Genomic DNA, 18,933 nt, shown 5'->3' with positions numbered 1-18,933 from the left:
GGTGTGGGTCAAGGGACTCGCTTAATTATCTCTGTCCCATTTTAACCCCATCCTGTATTAGTCCACGCATGCAGGGTACCAGGCGGCAGTGAGTTCCCTCGTATGTATGTCATGCGTATCAAAACATGTCCGGGTTTAGGTACAGCGTACCGTATGTGCCCGAACAGCGGTTTAGGCCTCGCCTTACACTGTGACACGTGACATACATGCCTCCATCCATTATTTGTTCCGCCCGTCTCGGCCTGCTGCTGGAGCCAGGCCGCCTGCCATCCAACGCCAAGAACACGTCGTTTCAAGAACTCGAGCGCCAGTGTTTTGTCGTCCCTGTCAGGTTCGAAAACCCGTCAATTAAAGAAAAGTAAAAACTCACCACAAAAGCGCTTTGAAGGCGTTATTTAATCCCTGTGAGCCAAAATGGGTCTAGTTGCTTACGTTTGGCTCAAAACGAAATGCTATCGATGCTCATTTTTAGCTTGGATAACCGTCGAGGTCATTACTCACTTTCACACTGCATTCACACTGCTAACGCCTAATTTTCCACCTTTTTTAACAAGGTGCAATCAATTTCAAATGTTTTTGTGTAAAAACAAGCCCATTAAAACTGTCATCCCGCCGCTAAGTCAAGTCTTCTACAATTGCTCCTGCTGGTATGGGTTCCGATTTTTGACCCATCTGGCTACGTTGTTGTGATGACGGAAATGCATAGAATTACAATGCTCTGGATTGTGAAACGTCCAAACTACTTCACGCGCATCGTGGTTCACTGGTAGTATACGCGCCGCGACCTTGGTTTTGTCTAATGTTTAGTGTTTTCTTAGCCTCACAACGTTATGGGTCAGCTGGTCGTTTTGGCACGTCGCGTTTTGCTCCATGACGCTAAATTGCCCCAGATGGGTGCACCAAATTTCAATTTTGCCATGCCAATGCCTTTCGAATCTCTATGCATTTAGTTCATTCAGGGTCAAGTGGCCATTTCTCCGATTTCCGAGATTACATCGAAATCAATTCGCGTCTACAAAGTGCGAGGTGTTTGTGCAACAACACGGGCTAGACAACGCTTCGCCTCATTATGTCGCCTTGTATTACCATTAGCGCAACACAAGGCAGTTCCGCATGTATTCCTCCAAACGGAATCGCAAGTGTTCCACAGAAAAATGTCAAGGTTTTCAGTCAGCCGTACCATTTGCCGCTGAAGTTTTCGTATGAGTGAAACTTTTGATTTCGGTTTACAGATTACTGTACAAGAAATACTTTCTGTATATCTTTAAACCTGGGATTTTTTAGAGATAGCTCAACTTTTTGCTACGGTATGGCTGTAAAATTTCGTTCTTTTTAGATCGGGTTTCGGTGGATACACTCCCGGGATTCCATCTTCTCTTCCTCCACACACAACTCCCAACTCATCGGCGACCGGGAACAGCACCACAGCCCGTTTTATGAGCAAACGCCCGTCCCTGGCTGGGCGTCACCACTTTGACCACAACCTTCACCACCACAGAAGAGAATCGAGGCAACAGTACACAGGGAGTTTTAAGAAGTTTCGAAGTCGATTTAGGACAAGGTTCTCGTGGAAATGCGCCGCTATTTCGTTTATCCTCATCTCTTTGATCCTTGGAGTTTCGCTGCTTGCATTTGTGTTAGGTGAGTAAGAAACCTGTCTGTATTTTAAATACCACGGTATGTGGATTTACCTAAAGATGCAAAATTATTTGCCAAAGACCTGTTCTTTACAATTCTTACAAATAACCATCGCGTGTTCTAATGTTTTCCTGGTGTTTGAAACACACTGTATGTATTGTAAGTTATTATAAACAGATTTGTAGCCGCTAGGGGCAGAAGGCGTGGGTTAAAAGTGTGCAGTCGTTACAGTTGCGAGCTCGCAGATGGCTATCTTCTGTCTAAAGAAAACACGACCTCGTGCATAATTAGCACCACTATTGTGTCTACATTATGACTGGGGTCGAGAACCTTTGGCGTGGTAGAGATGCCGGGACCGATAAGGGATGTCTGTTTATGCCCGTTCGTGCCGCAACCTCGGCCCCCAGGCATTTATGTATTACTTGGCCTGATACCAAAATCAGGCGACCCTTGGTGCCGAGGGCTTCACGGAATATTAATCACCCCGTTGACATTAAGAAGATTCGCTTCGAAGGCTAAATTGAAATTACGACCCGGCTTGTTCACTTTTAAAAATAAATGCTCCAAAAATATATTAATAATAGCGTTAGAGCATCATACCTCATTTATAAATGCTTGGAAATTGACGTTGTAAGTTTGCATGGCGTAGTGTTGCGTTTCTGGTATTTCGAGGTCCGGTTTGTTTATTTTGTTTCTTACGTTGTTTTTTCTGTATGTAGCACCTTACAACATGACCTTTGGACCGAATTGGTTGCCTTTAACATCTAACCGTTCATCTGTAGCAACAAATTGCTAAGCCTAAGTAGTTTTAGTACTTTGATAATGTTTGAAGGGCATTGATTAAGATAGACAGAGATCGAAATCAGAAACCTATTTTTAGTTTTCAAACTTGAAGACAAGAGTCACTGAAATCACTGCATGTCAGTCAAAGTGTGGTGGCATTCCGTAACCGTAGAAAGATACAACAACGATAACATTCATTACTGAAATTCTAGTTTTTTTACATTTACTTTATCGCACAGGTATCTTCAATTCGCCGGTATCTGTTTCGAAAGTCGGTGTTCCAACCAAGTGCAGTTCCAACGGAGATTCAATAATCACTGTGCCTTCACTTCCTGACGGTAAGTTCTCGTAAATGGTAAATAAATAGTATTCTTCAAGAAATCCTGTGGTTCTCAGCCAGAGGTCCATGATGATAATGGTCTAAACTGGAAATAGTTGCATATATTTTATAGAATGTACAGTACGAAAAAAGCTTATCCAAGTTACAGTGTTTATTGTTAGCTGTCAGTTGCTTGTTATCACTCCTCGAAATTCTGTAATGAAGGAATATATTTGAAGCCAATATGCTTGTTGTGGATGCTTTCTTTATCCTTACTTAAAAATGGACTGGTCCACGATGTTCATTTAACTGGACCGGTGGTCCATGGCCTGAAACGAGTCGAGAACACGGACATAATCGAAATACTTAGTAGTGCAAGGAACAACACTAATGCATTTGCTTTCTCAGGGTCAGGAGACGTTTTGCAGTTCAAGCGGAAATCGAGTTTTGAAGTAAACCCAGCGTCATTTAGTTACATGCAAATTTATGTTGAAGAACCTTATCATATAAAGTTTAACTGCTCGCTGGGATCCAAAGCTCAAATCGCAGTGTACGGCAGAAAAGGCCTCAGACCATCCCACACCAAGGTAAGGAAACAAGCGTTGAACTAAACATAGCCGAATTTCGAGCTCAAAACTCTTTTAACTAATTGTTTGCTCAAGAAGGAATTTTAATCCTTAGGTCGACCTTGTCACCATCTGTTGTACTTTTGGGTGACGTTAAACAAAACAACCAAAAATTACCTTGTGATTAGTTGGTACTGGTACTGGACACCAAAGGGGTATAAAGCCGCTCAAAAAACGCAAGAAACCCTTTTGAGTCGGTCCAACGTCAGGTCAGCTGCTCGGGCACGTCAAAACAAACTTGCAAAGTCAAGTAGTTTTCTGCTTCGTGTCACGGACTTTGAGTTAGGTAGGCTCCGATCCCAACCGACCATGGGCCGTTTTACGCCGCTTGTGCGTTCAACATGTTATTCACCATGACAACATGAAACAAGACAAACCGTTGTTAGAAGGTGTAGTCTATAGTTTCCCACTAAACCGGTGGTTTGGGCTTTACTGATCACTGGACACTGGGTACATTTTTAAACAGGCCGCGTTTGGTCCTTAATACTTTGCGCAAACTTGCGAGCAAGAAAGTACGTCAGTGCCTCAGTAACCCGACACTTCGCATACCTTGTAATCCGCGCAGTGGTCAGCGAAATGAAAACGTAAGTCGCCTGTCAAACAACCTGACGACTGACACATGTCCCGTTGTGTCGTTTTGAAAGAAAATGTTTTCACATAACGGACGTTTTATAGGGCAAGAATCAAAACAGGCATCCGAATAAATCTAAGTTACAAGAAATGTTTGTCTACACGTGCGACTTTAATCACTTGGATTTAGTTACCATTAAGAGGATACGTGCCAAAAACACCACAACACGATTAAAGCATTATTTGTTTGACCTAGTTCTTGACACGAAGATTATTGTGTCGAACCGCAGGAGATTTGAAATTTCAAATAGTCTGGCAAACCTTTATTCAAATATCGCAGTTTTCCAATCATTTGATATAAATCTTCTTTATCGAAAGCCTAAAGTCTTCTACCTTCAAACAAATAGTGTCGCAAGAACGTATTACTCAGAGGTTGGTCAGACCTGCTGTTTGCTCAGTGCTTAACCGTGTCCAATGTATTTCACGTCGCGTGAGCGCTAGTCCCGACTTGATTCGTGCCAGGATTAGTACTGTCCGAATTTGCAACGGTATTTCTATAGTCCATGTACTGTGTGGGTGGTCTGAACGAGTCAAAATTGAGTCAGGACTTTGCCAGTCACGTTACGCACACATGTTTGTTGACAATACAAGTTGTCAAGGTCCAATGTTGCTAGAAATGCAATACGTCATAGCAGCAGATGTATGTTTACAAATATTTGTCGGTTTTACGCGACCCCTACTTGCAAACCTTGAATGAAGGCCGAACTTAGGTCACAACCTGGGAATAGAACCACCGCTAATGTATCGTTTGTTCCGGTGACGCTAAACGCATAACACAACGCGGTAAATCGACCTAACGCGGAAAAAAATTACGTCATGGAGACACAAAATACATACAGCTGTGCTTGGTATCGTTAGTAGGGATCAGACGTTCTCAACAGGTGTATAAAGTTTTATAGGGATTAATTGTCATTGGTCCGTTGTTATCACAGTATCATAATGTTGCTCCGGCTACCTTGTACCCCTATTTCACTACAATAGCCGCCTAAGTCGTCTTCGCCGAATTGTTCAACTTGCCCCCACCCAGCCAGTTTTCATAAACTAAAGGTTCCAAACCACATGAACTTTATACGTTTGTACCATCATGGTCCAAATCTCACCCCTTTTAGCGAATTATAAAATAAGCCAGGATGCAGTACACGTCGAAGCCTGGCAAAATGAGATAAGGATAGGATTTAGAAAGGCGCCTGAAGTCTGTAGTTGAGGTGCACTCCCCTCACCCCACCTTCGTACAGATTCTCTGTGACTTAAAATGATTTGACCTTGTTCGTATTTCAAAGTTTCACTTCCTATTGACACTTTTACACTTTATTAAGAGTTTGTCGTTATAGCTACTTAATTGCTACATTTTTCTGTTAGTCTGGTTTTAGACATAACAATGCTCTTGACTGGGTCTAGTTTATCTTTTAACCTTACACATTTTATTCCAGTTCAATTTTTTCGAGAGGATTGATGGCGACGCTCTGCCATCTACTCGGGCGCTTCAAACCTCGTTTGCCACATTCGCCATCGAATCATCCAGGTCCAGAAGAAGCGTATCTTCCTCGTCGGAAGGAAGAGTAAATACTGGATTCCTCCAATTCATGGAACCTGGCACTTGGCACCTCGCTGTGTTTAACGACGGCGAAAACGTGGAATTGGTCGAATTAAAAACATCAATTTCAGGTACAATGACATTTAAATTTGCAAACCTCTGAGAAATTTAATCGCTCAAAATATTAATATTTTTCCAAACACGTGAAAATAAAACAATCCATTCCACTTGCAGCATGGTTGACATCTGTTCCAATTATGTTTTTATTCACAGAGGGATTGTCGCAATGTCCCAACAGTTGTCGAGGCAAGGGTGACTGCATCGCTGGCAGGTGCCACTGCTTCGTCGGTTTTCAAGGCAGCGACTGCTCTCAAGGTAGACAGCCCACTTGTTAAACCAAATCTGTAAATTTCAACCATTTACAGCTAAAAATGTACAAGTTAATAAATCCTTATGATCTACATAACAGATTTTTGTTTTCAGTTTCTTGCTCAGTACACTGTCGTGGAAATGGTGTTTACGCCCACGGAAAATGTGTTTGCTTCTCGGGTTGGAAAGGAGTCGACTGCGGTACGAGGTCAGACCAGTGCTTAGTACCTGACTGCGGAGGTCATGGGACCTGCGGGGGAGACGGCGTCTGCGAATGTGAACAGGGATTTAAAGGCGAAGCCTGTGAAGAAGGTGAGCTCTCCAATAAGTTACAGCTTAAATAGCTTTACAAAAGTCAAATGAGAAAGCATTTTTTATCAATCCATGTTTCGACTAGTTTTCTAAGCTTTTCTGTGAACGCGAGGCTAAAAAACCATGGTAATATTGCTGTTCTATTGACCTAAAAGTCTTGACACTTCTTTTGTAGTGGACTGCGTTGACCCCGGTTGTTCCGGACATGGAATATGCGTCAAGGGCCAGTGTAGATGTAATCGAGGCTGGATGGGAACCACGTGCTCCCTGGAGGATGCCTCGTGTCCTGCGGGATGTGCTGGACACGGTCGTATGGACACAGTAACCAAACAATGTGTGTGTGATCCCGGCTGGGGTGGCACCAACTGCGCCACAGGTAAGCAATCATGTTTTGTCTTAATTATTTGAACAGCTAATGGGCCAGCAATGTTAATTTAGAAAACATGCTGCTAGCATAATTTGACATTGCAACTTTAAAGTTGGTTTGCCGCTTTAAAGTGTTGTGAAAAATGTACAAACTTGACATGCTAAAATTCACACACTGAAACACACCTTACTGTTTTAGTAGCAAGCTAAAACACTCTTACATTAAATCATATCACATTTCAACACAAACTGCACCGATGACTGGGTGCTAGTTGGTTTGCAGTGAAAATTAAAAAGCTTGCATTGTAGCAAGTAGTATTAAAATAGAATGGGGACTTGTTTGAGATCAAAAACCTCATGTTCTCTTTTCCGCATGTGTAGTAGAAAAGGGAAGCTCGTGACGTCTGATGTGACGTCATCAGTTAACATGTCATTGAATGCGTGTTTCTGCATGATTTGATTAGTCATATTTTATCATTTGGTTTGTTGTAGGTTTTAGTTTGGTTTATGCAGTAATTACTATTTATATATTTTGTGTTTTTGCATTAAACATTAGCTTTGTATGGAGTTGTGTTGTAGTTGTAACCTTTTTATTTATTATTGTTTTTTTGTTTCCTCTCTCTCTCTCTTCCCCTAATTTTGCTTGCCGTGTCATTCTAACAAAAATAATCAAACACCAATCATCAATACAACGCACGATAACCAAACCCCCATCACAATATTGTCCTTAAACATCATATGTTTAACGACATCATCTCTACATTTTTATCATGATTGTTAAAAAAATCTTGTGATTCTGCAAATTCGAATTTACAATCACAACACAAAAAATACTAACCACACCCTTGGTGCCCAACTCTTAAATTTACACAACCACATACGAACAAACACAACACACACACACACACACACACACGTTAGACCTAGCAAGTCTGAACCCTCCCCCTGCTGCAGCGATGTGCAGACCAGCATGTCACCATGACAACGGCGCTTGCGTGGACGGAGAGTGTCGCTGCAACGACGGATGGACCGGTGATGCGTGTGATGTAAGAGAGTGCCCTCTGAAGTGCGATGAACACGGGACTTGTATGAACGGCATGTGCCTCTGCGACCTTGGTTGGAACGGACACTCATGCACTTTTGGTAAGTTCGTTTTTAACGTTCGTTTGGCACATGATGTAGTATAGGATTTTCTAATCTATGTTTGGTGAAAGTTTAACCGCTCACCGAACGGGCATCGAACTTAAAACGTAACAACCTGGCGTAGCACTTTGGTCAAGTTACATCATATTTCCCCTTGTTCTATAGTATATTTTTGTTGGTTGAAACAAATGTGTATATATTTATAGTCGGATGTCCCAACGATTGCTCTGGACACGGCAACTGCATCCGTGATGCGGAAGGGGAGTATTACTGCTCCTGCTCGTCCGGGTGGAAGGGAGAAAGCTGCAACGTGGAGGTGGAAATGATGTGCAATGACGGAAGAGACAACGACCACGGTAACTAATCGAATAAGTGAACTAAACTCAAGCCAGTATATGATAAGCTGGATACAATGCACACTATTTTGACCTACATGGCTACACTAGCCAATACGGCCTGTCTCTTTCCACCGGTTGCACTGATGAGACCATATGAATCGAAATAATGTGCACTGCCTGTAGCTAAACTAATTTTATGAAATATAGGTGTACAAAAACAAATATAATTGATTCAGGTAACTAAATATACACGGTTTTTAACAAAATACAGTTTTAGTGACGTCAGTTCATCTTATTCTTTAGATACGCTCACGGATTGTCAGGATCCAGACTGTTGTTCCCAGCGTGCTTGTAGTCACAGCACCCAGTGTAGAGGCTCGCTGAATCCAACCCACGAGATCTCGCGCGTCTACGGTAGGAACCCACTAAAAGCCACATCATCCTTCTACGAGCGAGTTCGGTTTCTTATTAACGACAACGGCATTCAGCGAGGAGCCCAGAGCTCAAAATTCAACCAAAAGTAAGCTTTATTGCTATTATGAATAGTGGCGGTAATTTTTGAATCTGTTATAAAATACTGCGCAGGCAATGATTAATGAGCGACTTGCGTTAAATTACCGCGTCTCTTTAAATCGAAATCGGGAGAAAATCGCCTAATTTCCGCCAAAAGTTTTTGATGTCCATTAAATCTGTATCACCGGCCTCATTGTAGTCGACACTTCGCTTCTCCCGGTAACTTATCCGTATTGCCACCACATCTACTTTATCCGACGCTTCATTTCAACCCGTGTTGATATGTTGACTCTTTGCCAACGCATAACCAAACTTGGCCTCTTGCCGGCTATTTATATCTTCTCTCATCCGGTAATAAACTGCTTAAAAAGCGAGTGGCGAAAATAGATTAAGACGTCGATTTTAGCGACCGGCCACCGCCGCGGGACGCACTTTTTAATCGGGATTATACAATGTGCGTTTGACAGACAAGTGAGCGTGATACGAGGAAAAGTCCTAACGCTTGACGGGTCGCCGCTAGTAGGCGCTGAGGTGGAAATTGCTCACCATCCTGAGTTGGGATCAACCAAGACCAGGACAGATGGATGGTAAGTTGATTTTTGTTATATCAAACATGAGTGCATTTGTTTTCTATTCTATACAATATGGAGGTGATAGTTCTATAAACATCTCTAATACTCAAATTAAATACTTCAATTCAAAGGTATGACATACTAGTCAACGGCGGAGGATCTCTCACTCTCTCCGTACATCGAACCTCATTTGTCCCCACCACTCTGACTGTGTTTGCACCCTGGAATGATTACGTCATAGCCCCTGACGTCAAAATGCGCACACCCAGTCAACCCAACCAACTTGTGTATGATTCGACCGACTGTGATGCGAGTCTGCTTGCTCAACCAAGTGCTGTTGTGCTCGTTAGCAGCGTCAGGTCTTACTCTGCTGCTCAGTGTGCTGAAAGAGGGACTGTTATTCCTGAGGCACAGGTAATAATTGGATTGTTTTGCTTTCGAGCTTCTGTGCAATTGTGGATACTTGCCTATAACTTTTAGTCAAAACTCAACACCTAGAATATTCAGTGATATAACTACCTAGATTCATGTCAATATTTGTTCCTTAGGCAATCAGACAAGCCGTCAACCTTCCAGGCACAGAAACCTCCCTCGTTTACCTCAGCAGTCGTGCATCTGGTTACACTTCAATTCTCACTATTTCGCTGGTCGAAGGGGAGAAACCGGCCAACCTCCTGCAGATCCATCTTAAGATTGCCATCCAAGGTCGACTATTCGAGAAAAAATTCGAGGCCGAATCCAACCTCCGTTACACATACGAATGGCCGAGAACTGATGCCTATAGTCGTTCTGTGTATGGAAACGTCAAAGCCAAAGGTAATATATCGTGTCTAATGCAAGTTCTTATATATGTGTGGTTATCTCCCTATATCTATTGTATGTTTTATGCGTTTTTAACCATTTTTACTTTTTGTAGTTTTGGTCGGTTATGAATACGAGGCGTGCTCACAAAAGGTGTGGAAAACATTGGTCAGTACCGTTCAAGGTCACCCGGCCATGGACCTCTGGTCGTTGGACGTCCACCACACTTATCACCCCGAAGCTGGGGTAGTTCACCTGGGTAATGGGGGCGAGATGCGACTGCTTGAGCAACCCCCTATGATGTCAACTGTAATGGGAAATGGCATGACCAGACATGAGTCTTGTAGCGGCTGCAACGGTAAGCAGCTCATATGGTTTTGGAATATAATCAAATTAGTAAAAAATCCTGTATTTATTAAAGTTTGTTAAAATTTTGTTTAGACTGGTTCTGTGTCGCTAAATGTATTCTATCCATTCGCACTCGAAAACTCTTGTAAAAAAATGACTTTTGGAATAAAACTGTTTGATCCATGGAGTTAAGACTACAAGCACCGAAACTATGGTTTTCTTATAGGTCCTGCTGCACGCACACAAGTTTTGTCACCAGTTGCTTTGGCGAGCGACACCTCCGGTAGCGTTTACGTCGGCGACCATAATTTCATCCGCAAGATCGACTCGAATGGCACAGCCACCAGTCTTTACTCCACACGCAGCGCACCGGCAAAGGTAAAATCACCATCTGTTCATCCTGTCGAAAAAATATAGATCTGGTTTTGCAAAAAAAATATTTATTTACATTGCAGTACTACATGGCGGTCAGTCCTACCTCTGACGGAGTTCTTTACTTTTCAAACCCAAACGAGCGCCAGATCTACAAACTGCGTCGCATGTCAGCACCAAGAAGTAGTCGTGAACTTCCAACCAACTATGAAGTGGTGGTTGGAAATAGTGCTGCTTGTTATCCCCTTCAAAATGGTATGAATGATACCACACAGTGTTGCTATATTGCCGACGCTTTATAATAAACCTAAAATCTTCTGTTAATAGACGAATGCGGTGATAACGGACCAGCCACCTCGGCTCGCCTGTCAGCACCAAAAGGTCTAGCCTTGGATAAAAACGGGCGCCTGTACTTTGTGGATGGGACAAGGATTCGAACTGTGAACCCTTTGACCCGCACAGTCAGTACATTTGCAGGCAGCTTGCTGGTGTCGGGAACAAGACCCATCCCATGCTCGGGAACCATCAGCTTAGACCAGGTATAAACCCAATTCATTCTGAAACACTATCTATGATAGATTTCAACCTATAGAAAGATTTTTCTAATTTTTCGTTATCTTTTAGACGGGAAAAAATATATATGACAGATTTAAACTTAATGGTAAGGGTTTTCTAATACAAGTCACATCTTTAGGTCGAATTCACATTTCCCACTGGGTTGGCCATCAGTCATTTGGATGACATGCTTTACGTACTTGATGGTGACGTGGTGGTACGTATTGACGTCACTCAACGTCACGCCTCGCTAGCAGCTGGCGTTCCGGTACACTGCACAAGGGCTGTAGCCAAGAATCCAGACGATCGGTTCGTTTTTTACTTTGGTAAAAATATTAATTAAAAACAGAGTTTAATTTTTTTCCTATTTAATTTAGCGATGCCAGAAAAGTGAGCCTTATCTCACCAACGTCGATATCAGTTTCACCAGCAGATGGCGCACTTATCATTGCCGAGTCGGATCAAAAGTTTATCCACAGAGTCAGAAGGGTGGATCCTTACAGGTGAATTTAGCGTGGGAGTTGCTTTCTTTAATATTGATTTTGTATATGTAATCATAAAACGGATATCGACTTTTATGTGGAAGTTGTAAAACCTATATTGTTTTATCACTCGTTTAGATTGATACACAGATTTTAGGCGCCTCTTCCTTTTGCAGACAGACAATACGACGTCTGCACGTTGCATATATTAGATACGAAAACACCACCACACTACACTCACAGCACTCATAACACAAGTTCTACTGTTTCAACCTAAAACAATTTGGATACGTTTATTTCAGCGGGCGCATTTCCACCATAGCTGGTGTCGACTCCAAGTGTGATTGCGCAGTTCAGGAGTGCAACTGCTTCTCTGGCGATGGCAACTTTGCACGCAGTGCTTCTCTACACAATCCAACCGCAGTTACAGCGACACCTGATGGCAGCGTGTACATCGCTGACCAATTGAATCTTCGAATTCGAAAAGTAGGTTGTAAAAAATATTGGTTCAAGTTCAACTCGGACATTCGCGTTTTACATAAGTATGCCTTAGTTTGATTGCTGTCAAATTGTTTGTTTAATTCGGTTAGCTTTTTAATGTCTAAAACTAAATTTTGCTTCAAAAGCTGTCTGGTAAAAAAACGTCCTTTATTTTAGGTGGTGCATTCCTTACCTTCCCTGAACTCCCGCGCTGAGTATCACGTGGCCAACCCGGACGCCAATCAGCTGTACGTATTTAACCGCGATGGTCGCCACGTGGAAACCCGCAACGTCATCACCGGATCATTGCTCTACAACTTTGCCTATACAACACGTGGTCGACTCCACGTGATCCGTGATGTGAATGGCAATCGGCTTCAAATTGATTATGATGCCAGCGGGGTGAGAACATACTCGATAAAATTTTGTGCACTAGTACTTTTTTGTGTACTTTTAAAGTGTTAATATTGTGCTAGACGAATCTGCTGTTAATGAAAAGTGTTTGCTATAGCAATTAATTTGCATTATTTTGTGTGTGTTCAGAGACCTTTCCAGATCGCCTTGCCAAACCGACAGAACCTTGGGCTAACAGTCAACAGGGATGGAGATATCACCAGAATCGTCCAAGGTAACAAATAACACATACAGCGAAAAAATAGCTCTAAAAATTTCAAGACAGAATTGACATTATTTTTTCCCTGTTTAGACTCAGCAACTCCAATCGCGGCATTCACTTACCAAAGCGAAGACAGTGGTCTTATATTGTCCAGCGTTTACGGTCGTTATGCGTCGTCGTTCTACATCTATGACGTTTACGGACGCGTCATCACCGCGGTTTCGCCAACCGGTTCGATGACGTCATTGCATCGCAGCGTCAACGCTACCCGGTACACGGTCACCATCGAAACAGCTGCGACATCGGCGGGATCGACTAAAATGGGAGTTGGGCGTCGTGATGTTGTGATCAGCACCGAGCCTGGATACCTATGTGATCTAATTACAACCACTGAAGGTTTGTGACTGGTGTACCAACAACAGTCTTAAACTTAGTCATATCTTTATTGAATATACTGACTGGACGTACAGAGCTTGTATTGGTTTTGTTTTCAAGGTTATATCCCTTTTTGGTCACAGTAACCTATCAAAATTCACCAAAATCGACAAAATCGAAATGCCCGCTTAGTAGAACCTTCAAGAATTGAATTTAGCATCATTTTCTATTTGTAGGTGCAATGATGACGACATACAAGCGATGGACTGACAATTCTATTTCCGTGCACTACCTTGACGATTCCGATTTGATTCTGGAGACAAAACCGCATCCAGTCTTAGGACTGACCGCACCCTTCCTCGCTAAGAGAACAATCCGTCTTCCATCGGACCCCTTGGAAAATGAGATCGTCTGGAGAACAAGAAAAGAGAAGGATGCCGGTAAGATCCTGAGTTTATCCACATTCCTTGCTAGAAAATCCACAGTTTTACTCAATCGATTTTTTTAGGATCTGGTTCCCACACCAGTCAGTTCCTTCTAGGAAGACGAATGGCTGTTAACGGGCGAAACATCCTTTCATTGGATTACTCTCAAGCTTTAAAAATGGAGAAGATTTATGACGATCATGCCAAGTTTATGCTTCGCGTCCAGGTAAAATCCTAAATACCAACGGGTAAAATGTTGCACGAAAACCTATCGAGTTTTGTACCTTCCAGTTATAAGTTGTATGGAGGTTAACTATAATCTTTTGGACATTTCCAGTATAACGATCGGGGACTTCCTACCCTTTGGATGCCAAACAACGTTATAAGCCCTGTAAACGTAACCTATGACCCCAAAGGTCACGCGAGCACGTGGCAACGAGGTCGTCACACCGAACACATCACTTACGACGCTAGCGGCAACATGCAGAGTGTGCGCACACCAGATGGCAACACCTGGCGCTATACATATGGAAATTTAGTAAGTTGTCAATTTAATCAAACCGCAATAGGGCTATTTTATCATGTTTGCCAACAGGTTTGGTTAGAATATTTCGAATTATAACTGCCACATTAAAGTCTTTACCAGTGTGCATCCAAAAAGTAACCTTACTTATATTTTTTACTAGATGGCGCGCATGATTCCACCCCATTCCACGGGCCACTTTACTTTTGCATACGACGGAAGCAGCAACTTACACAAACTGACCCTGCCATCAGGACTAACATACACGCTTGACCGACGTATCGGCATTGGTTTCGTTCGGACGACATTTATCGGCGCCGATGGCGTCGACATGTTGGTGCTGGACAACAATGACCATGGAAGTCCCCTGGCTGTTTACTATCCTGGTAAACAACGACTTTAACAATGTAAAAATTTGTGCAACCTTCTTGACTTATGGTTTTTCTTATAGGTGAGAAACGCAAAAGCATATTTCGCTATGACGCGCACGGTCACATGACCGAGGTTCTGCATGACGGCACACGCACCAGTATGCTGCGCGATCCTCAATCGGGAGAAATCGTGTCCGTGAGCACTGACCGATGTACGCTACGCTTTCACAGGAATGGACCTCTGGTGCAACGTCATACAGTAACGTCATCGACCGATGGCGGCCTACTTGCCGTGTTTGATTACACTAACGACGTGAATTTGCGTTTGGACAGTATTCAGGTAAATGTTACATAAAGCTCTGATAGATCAAAGTGGTATTTGACTAAAATTAGGCACTCATAAAAAATGCAGTTATTGCAACGATTTTATTACATATATACAAGTTCTACGGAAGTTTGGTCACATTTTTACATTGCGTTTTGTTCTCTAGGTAAAGGTAAACGGAACTAGACTGCCGCAGGAGTTCTACAGTTACGACGATGTTTCGGGCAAGTTAACCACATTCGGACCGTATAAGGTCATCGACTTCGACCAGATCTACACAATCAGCACAGACACTGTAACTCTTTCTAAGCAGTCCCAAAACAGTGGCAGGATCACTGGTGTCAGCCTTTACATGTTTCGGTACGTTAATCAGGCATAACTATATTTTCATCATCCACTTTATGGGTAAAACGCATTGGTTGTAACAATTGCAGGAAATTACAGCATTTATTTTATCGTTCCTAGGCTATATTTCAAACTGCTTATTTCTTTCATTAGGGCTCCAATTTATAACCTTGGAATCAGCTATGACCAGGCTGGACGAATTGACTTGCTTACAGTCAGTGGGCTGGATGACAACGTGACTACTGTCGGGTATAGCTACACAAGCAAAGGCGAACTCAAGTCGTGTGCCATTGATGGAACCACTAAGTGGCGTTACACCTACGACGCTGATGGCAAGCTTTCAAAGATTGAAGAAAACGGGGTGTTAACGACACTGAGATACGACAAATATGGAAGGTGAAGATACTTCGGTGATCAATTGCATAAAACAGAATCCTTTAAGGAAACGTTAATAGTACAGAATATCAATTTGTAGCGTTTTTACAATGTCTTGCCAATGTATATTGTTTTAACTTGCAAAATATTGAGGAATGGTTTTGTAATAGATTGACGTCTTGCGGAGACTTGCAGTACCGCTTTGACAAGGACGGTTTCCTGCAGCAAAGAGGCAACGAGGTATTCGAATACGACAGCATGGGCCATCTGACCACCGCATACAGATTAGACGACGCTTATGAGGTAATTAATCAACAAACAACGTAAAATCCCTAGTACAGTCAGTTTGTATTTCAAAATTTATTTCATTTTTTTAATCAACAGATCAAATATGCGTATGATGGTTTCGGTCGCCTCACAACAAGAGTGAATGTCCGTACAGGGGAAGTGATTCGATTCCTATACGCTGATCTTGCGAAACCGGATCGCCTTACTCACACATTTAATGCAACTTCCCGTAAGTAAAAATCTGTACCCTGTCCAACAATTTCAACGTTAAAGCATTTGATTCAGAAACAGGTTTTAACGCACATTGCATTCGCAGATCGCATCACAACGTACCGATATGACGTTGAAGGTCACTTGTTCGCTATGGAACGAAGCGACGGTCAGGTCTGGTCAATCGTTTGTGACCATATGGGGTCACCGATCGGAGTTTTTAACAGCGGAATGAAGATGGTGAAGCGAATAAAGTAAGTGTAATATCATACTGAGCAAATCCGATTGTCCGGTTGACATGTTCAGGCAACAGGTCGAAACTTCTGCAAAGAAACTTAATGCAAAAATGTTGTTTTAGGTATTCACCATTCGGACAAGTTCTGCATGATTCTGAACCCTCCCTCTTTGTCGCCATTGGCTTCCGCGGGGGCATATATGATGTCACTACCGGCCTAGTTCGGTTTGCAAATCGCGAAGCCTTATCGCCACTATCGGCGCCCAAGATCACACCGGACTCGGTCCTTGGCCAAAGCTCCAGTCGTGAAAAAAGTACAGGGCAGCTACAGCAAGCAGTTGATTATGACGCAATAGTGGGTCAGCTGACGTCATCGGGAGTTTACCGACTGAAAGACCTTGGAACAGAACTCGTTGTTTTTACTGCTTTCCAAGTTGTCGACCCGGTAAACCCTGTGCCAGTGTTTAATCACATGACCGATACCTCGTCTTGGTTGACTGCACTCGGGTTTAAGCTTCAGAACGTTGCTCCAGACCCACAGATTGCCTCAAGACAAAAGGTACGTTGTATTCTGTCGAAATAAGTTACATGTTTTAAATGTAATAAATTTTAATCTTTAAGTTGTAATGCCTGTTTAAGCAAGTGTAATAGCAAGCTTTTTACCTTTTGTTTAACAAAGCATTTGGTTTAGGACAAGTCAAGCGTTGAGTGCCAGCTTTCTCAACACTTGAGGGCATACATGAGTCTCCAGACAGTTACACCTTCAGTACTTGTGCCCACTCGTCAAATGCAAAACGAAAAAGATGTAATTCCAGGTATATGAATTATATACGTCTGATCAGTGTTATAATAGTTTACGTTGTTTAAGAAACACTATTGGTATAGAGCTGTTCTCAACATTAAAATTTGTTTGTTTCAGACGGAACCCTGTTTGCACAAGGCCTCGTGCTTATTGTGGACCGTGGTAGCATCGCTACACAAGTGCTTAACTCGGCGACCGATGACGTAAAGCGTCTTAGTGGCATCATTAAGGGTGCTGACGTCATATTCGGTAAAGACGCTGACTCAGCATCGGCTGCCATGAGCTTGACCTTGGAAGGGAAACCGAATGTCTTCCTCGCCAAGTCGCCTGACTCTTTCGAAAAAGACAAGCAAACTCTACGGCTTGTTTCGGGCCACGACCGAATTCTTGACGGTGGAAATCCCCAACGTCGTGGTAGCACTGCTGCGACACCTGGTGGTAGTGATGCTCCAATCGTGGTCTCGACGAATCAAAAACAAATCCGCGTTGAAACCGGTTATGCGGTCATAACAATTCTTTACGTCAATTCCGGCACGTCATCACGTCACAGTGACTACTCCTCGGAAGAAGTGGAGCGTGATCGCGTGGCAAGTGAAGCGTTACGAAGGGCAGAGGTGGATGCGTGGTCACGTGAAAAGGCTAAGATCAAACAAGGTCTAAAAACAATGTGGAATGAGAGACAGAGACAGGAGATTCTCTCGCGTGGTTCCCTTTCCACGTGGACGGTCGAATTTGCGTTCGATGCGGACCTTTATCCTGAACTTGCAGATTCCGGAAGGAATGTTAAATTTGTAAGAAGGAGAAGGACATAACCGCAGCTTTTTCTCATACCCGCGCCTATTGCAAACACATGCAAAGTTTAGTTCGTTTCAACGTGGAATGAAAACACAATTACTTCCACTTGTATTGTTGTAGTTTCCAAAACAAAATTTTGAACGATTAAGTGCCTATATATTTACCGGCCAAACTCGCCGCTCACAGAAGTAGGACGACGCCCTCTGTGTTCTCCACTGTGAGGGTGCCTCAGCTGCTAAACGCTGACCGCGCTGTTTTTTGTTTATTTTTCTTCCTCGTACTGTTTAAGCTCGTTGCCATAGCTCCGCAGTTGTTTTGCTGACGTAACTGATTTGTTTTTGCCGATTCTCTGACGTGTTTTTACCGATTTTTGTGCCACTGTGATTCGCACGAATTTTCTGTTTATTTAATTGCATTTTTTCGCATTTTCAAAGCACCTCGTGATCGTCGGTATCGGTGCAGGTTGCATTTTGTTTGGCGGGAAACTCGCGCCTCGTTGTTCCGTTGGCAAGTGAACGGAGACTTGCTTTTTGCTTTAGATAATCATATATGTTTCGCCTTGTACTTCTTTTTGCATGTGTGCTGGCAGACACCTTGCCAATAAACCTGAAAGAAACGTTTTGGTTTGTCCAAAATTAGAAGTATGGCGATGTGTATTTGCTTACCTGGTTGTGAGACAGAGCATTTTTATATTATATACGTGAAAGTGAGGCTCAAATCTTTAGAAATTTAGATGGATTTAAATCTCTGGTTAACTCCCACCATACAACGCTTCGTATTACAGTGGAGCTACAGCGCGATTGGTACTGATCTAACAATTTTAACGTTTTAACGTTGCCCAGCCGTTGTGTCAGAGTTGCAAGCGGGCCCGAAATCTGAGCCCGAACCCGGCCCGAACCCGGCCCGAACCCGAAAGTATAAGCCCGAAGCCCGGCCCGGACCCGAAACGTTTTTGCGAAGCCCGTTTAGGCCCGAAATTTTGATTGACAGGCCTATCCACGAAAGCCTCGCAACAAAGGATGAGAAAAAAAGACAACAAACACAATGAACAATAGTAGACAATGGGG

At 42.9% G+C, this 18,933-nt stretch overlaps 1 protein-coding gene and 1 long non-coding RNA gene across 10 annotated transcripts in view; one reads left to right on the top strand and one right to left on the bottom strand.

Moving 5' to 3' along the window:
* LOC145239230 (teneurin-3-like) overlaps positions 1 to 18,486 on the top strand; it is a 76,283-nt gene extending 57,797 nt beyond the window's left edge. For 8 of the 9 annotated variants that reach the window (XM_080102528.1, XM_080102523.1, XM_080102521.1 and 5 more), the window contains 36 exons: positions 1,337 to 1,641; positions 2,661 to 2,759; positions 3,149 to 3,327; positions 5,427 to 5,661; positions 5,804 to 5,905; positions 6,014 to 6,211; positions 6,387 to 6,587; positions 7,499 to 7,720; positions 7,927 to 8,076; positions 8,362 to 8,578; positions 9,039 to 9,158; positions 9,275 to 9,557; positions 9,692 to 9,959; positions 10,060 to 10,302; positions 10,519 to 10,670; positions 10,748 to 10,919; positions 10,992 to 11,203; positions 11,359 to 11,528; positions 11,597 to 11,722; positions 12,004 to 12,187; positions 12,359 to 12,583; positions 12,725 to 12,809; positions 12,888 to 13,193; positions 13,409 to 13,612; positions 13,681 to 13,823; positions 13,935 to 14,135; positions 14,284 to 14,506; positions 14,572 to 14,831; positions 14,983 to 15,176; positions 15,315 to 15,557; positions 15,707 to 15,839; positions 15,921 to 16,053; positions 16,141 to 16,288; positions 16,393 to 16,828; positions 16,961 to 17,084; positions 17,189 to 18,486. In XM_080102528.1, the coding sequence (XP_079958654.1) occupies positions 1,337 to 1,641; positions 2,661 to 2,759; positions 3,149 to 3,327; positions 5,427 to 5,661; positions 5,804 to 5,905; positions 6,014 to 6,211; positions 6,387 to 6,587; positions 7,499 to 7,720; positions 7,927 to 8,076; positions 8,362 to 8,578; positions 9,039 to 9,158; positions 9,275 to 9,557; positions 9,692 to 9,959; positions 10,060 to 10,302; positions 10,519 to 10,670; positions 10,748 to 10,919; positions 10,992 to 11,203; positions 11,359 to 11,528; positions 11,597 to 11,722; positions 12,004 to 12,187; positions 12,359 to 12,583; positions 12,725 to 12,809; positions 12,888 to 13,193; positions 13,409 to 13,612; positions 13,681 to 13,823; positions 13,935 to 14,135; positions 14,284 to 14,506; positions 14,572 to 14,831; positions 14,983 to 15,176; positions 15,315 to 15,557; positions 15,707 to 15,839; positions 15,921 to 16,053; positions 16,141 to 16,288; positions 16,393 to 16,828; positions 16,961 to 17,084; positions 17,189 to 17,883 (7,591 nt within the window). In that variant the 3' untranslated portion in view covers positions 17,884 to 18,486. The remainder of the gene's footprint in view (positions 1 to 1,336; positions 1,642 to 2,660; positions 2,760 to 3,148; positions 3,328 to 5,426; positions 5,662 to 5,803; positions 5,906 to 6,013; positions 6,212 to 6,386; positions 6,588 to 7,498; positions 7,721 to 7,926; positions 8,077 to 8,361; positions 8,579 to 9,038; positions 9,159 to 9,274; positions 9,558 to 9,691; positions 9,960 to 10,059; positions 10,303 to 10,518; positions 10,671 to 10,747; positions 10,920 to 10,991; positions 11,204 to 11,358; positions 11,529 to 11,596; positions 11,723 to 12,003; positions 12,188 to 12,358; positions 12,584 to 12,724; positions 12,810 to 12,887; positions 13,194 to 13,408; positions 13,613 to 13,680; positions 13,824 to 13,934; positions 14,136 to 14,283; positions 14,507 to 14,571; positions 14,832 to 14,982; positions 15,177 to 15,314; positions 15,558 to 15,706; positions 15,840 to 15,920; positions 16,054 to 16,140; positions 16,289 to 16,392; positions 16,829 to 16,960; positions 17,085 to 17,188) is intronic. The other variant, XM_080102522.1, reaches the window with a different exon arrangement.
* Positions 2,495 to 3,992, bottom strand: LOC145239232 (uncharacterized). Its single transcript, XR_013862255.1, has 2 exons — positions 3,484 to 3,992; positions 2,495 to 2,846 (listed from the first exon to the last, which is right to left on the bottom strand). It is a non-coding gene; the product is annotated as an uncharacterized LOC145239232 (long non-coding RNA).
* Positions 18,487 to 18,933: the final 447 nt, after the last annotated feature.

Source organism: Phallusia mammillata, chromosome 7 (assembly GCF_965637545.1).
Source record: "Phallusia mammillata chromosome 7, kaPhaMamm4.hap1.1, whole genome shotgun sequence".
NCBI classification, from domain to species: Eukaryota; Metazoa; Chordata; class Ascidiacea; order Phlebobranchia; family Ascidiidae; genus Phallusia; species Phallusia mammillata.
The sequence above is the reverse complement of the archived record's forward strand: the minus strand, read 5'-3'. Positions and strand labels throughout refer to the sequence as shown.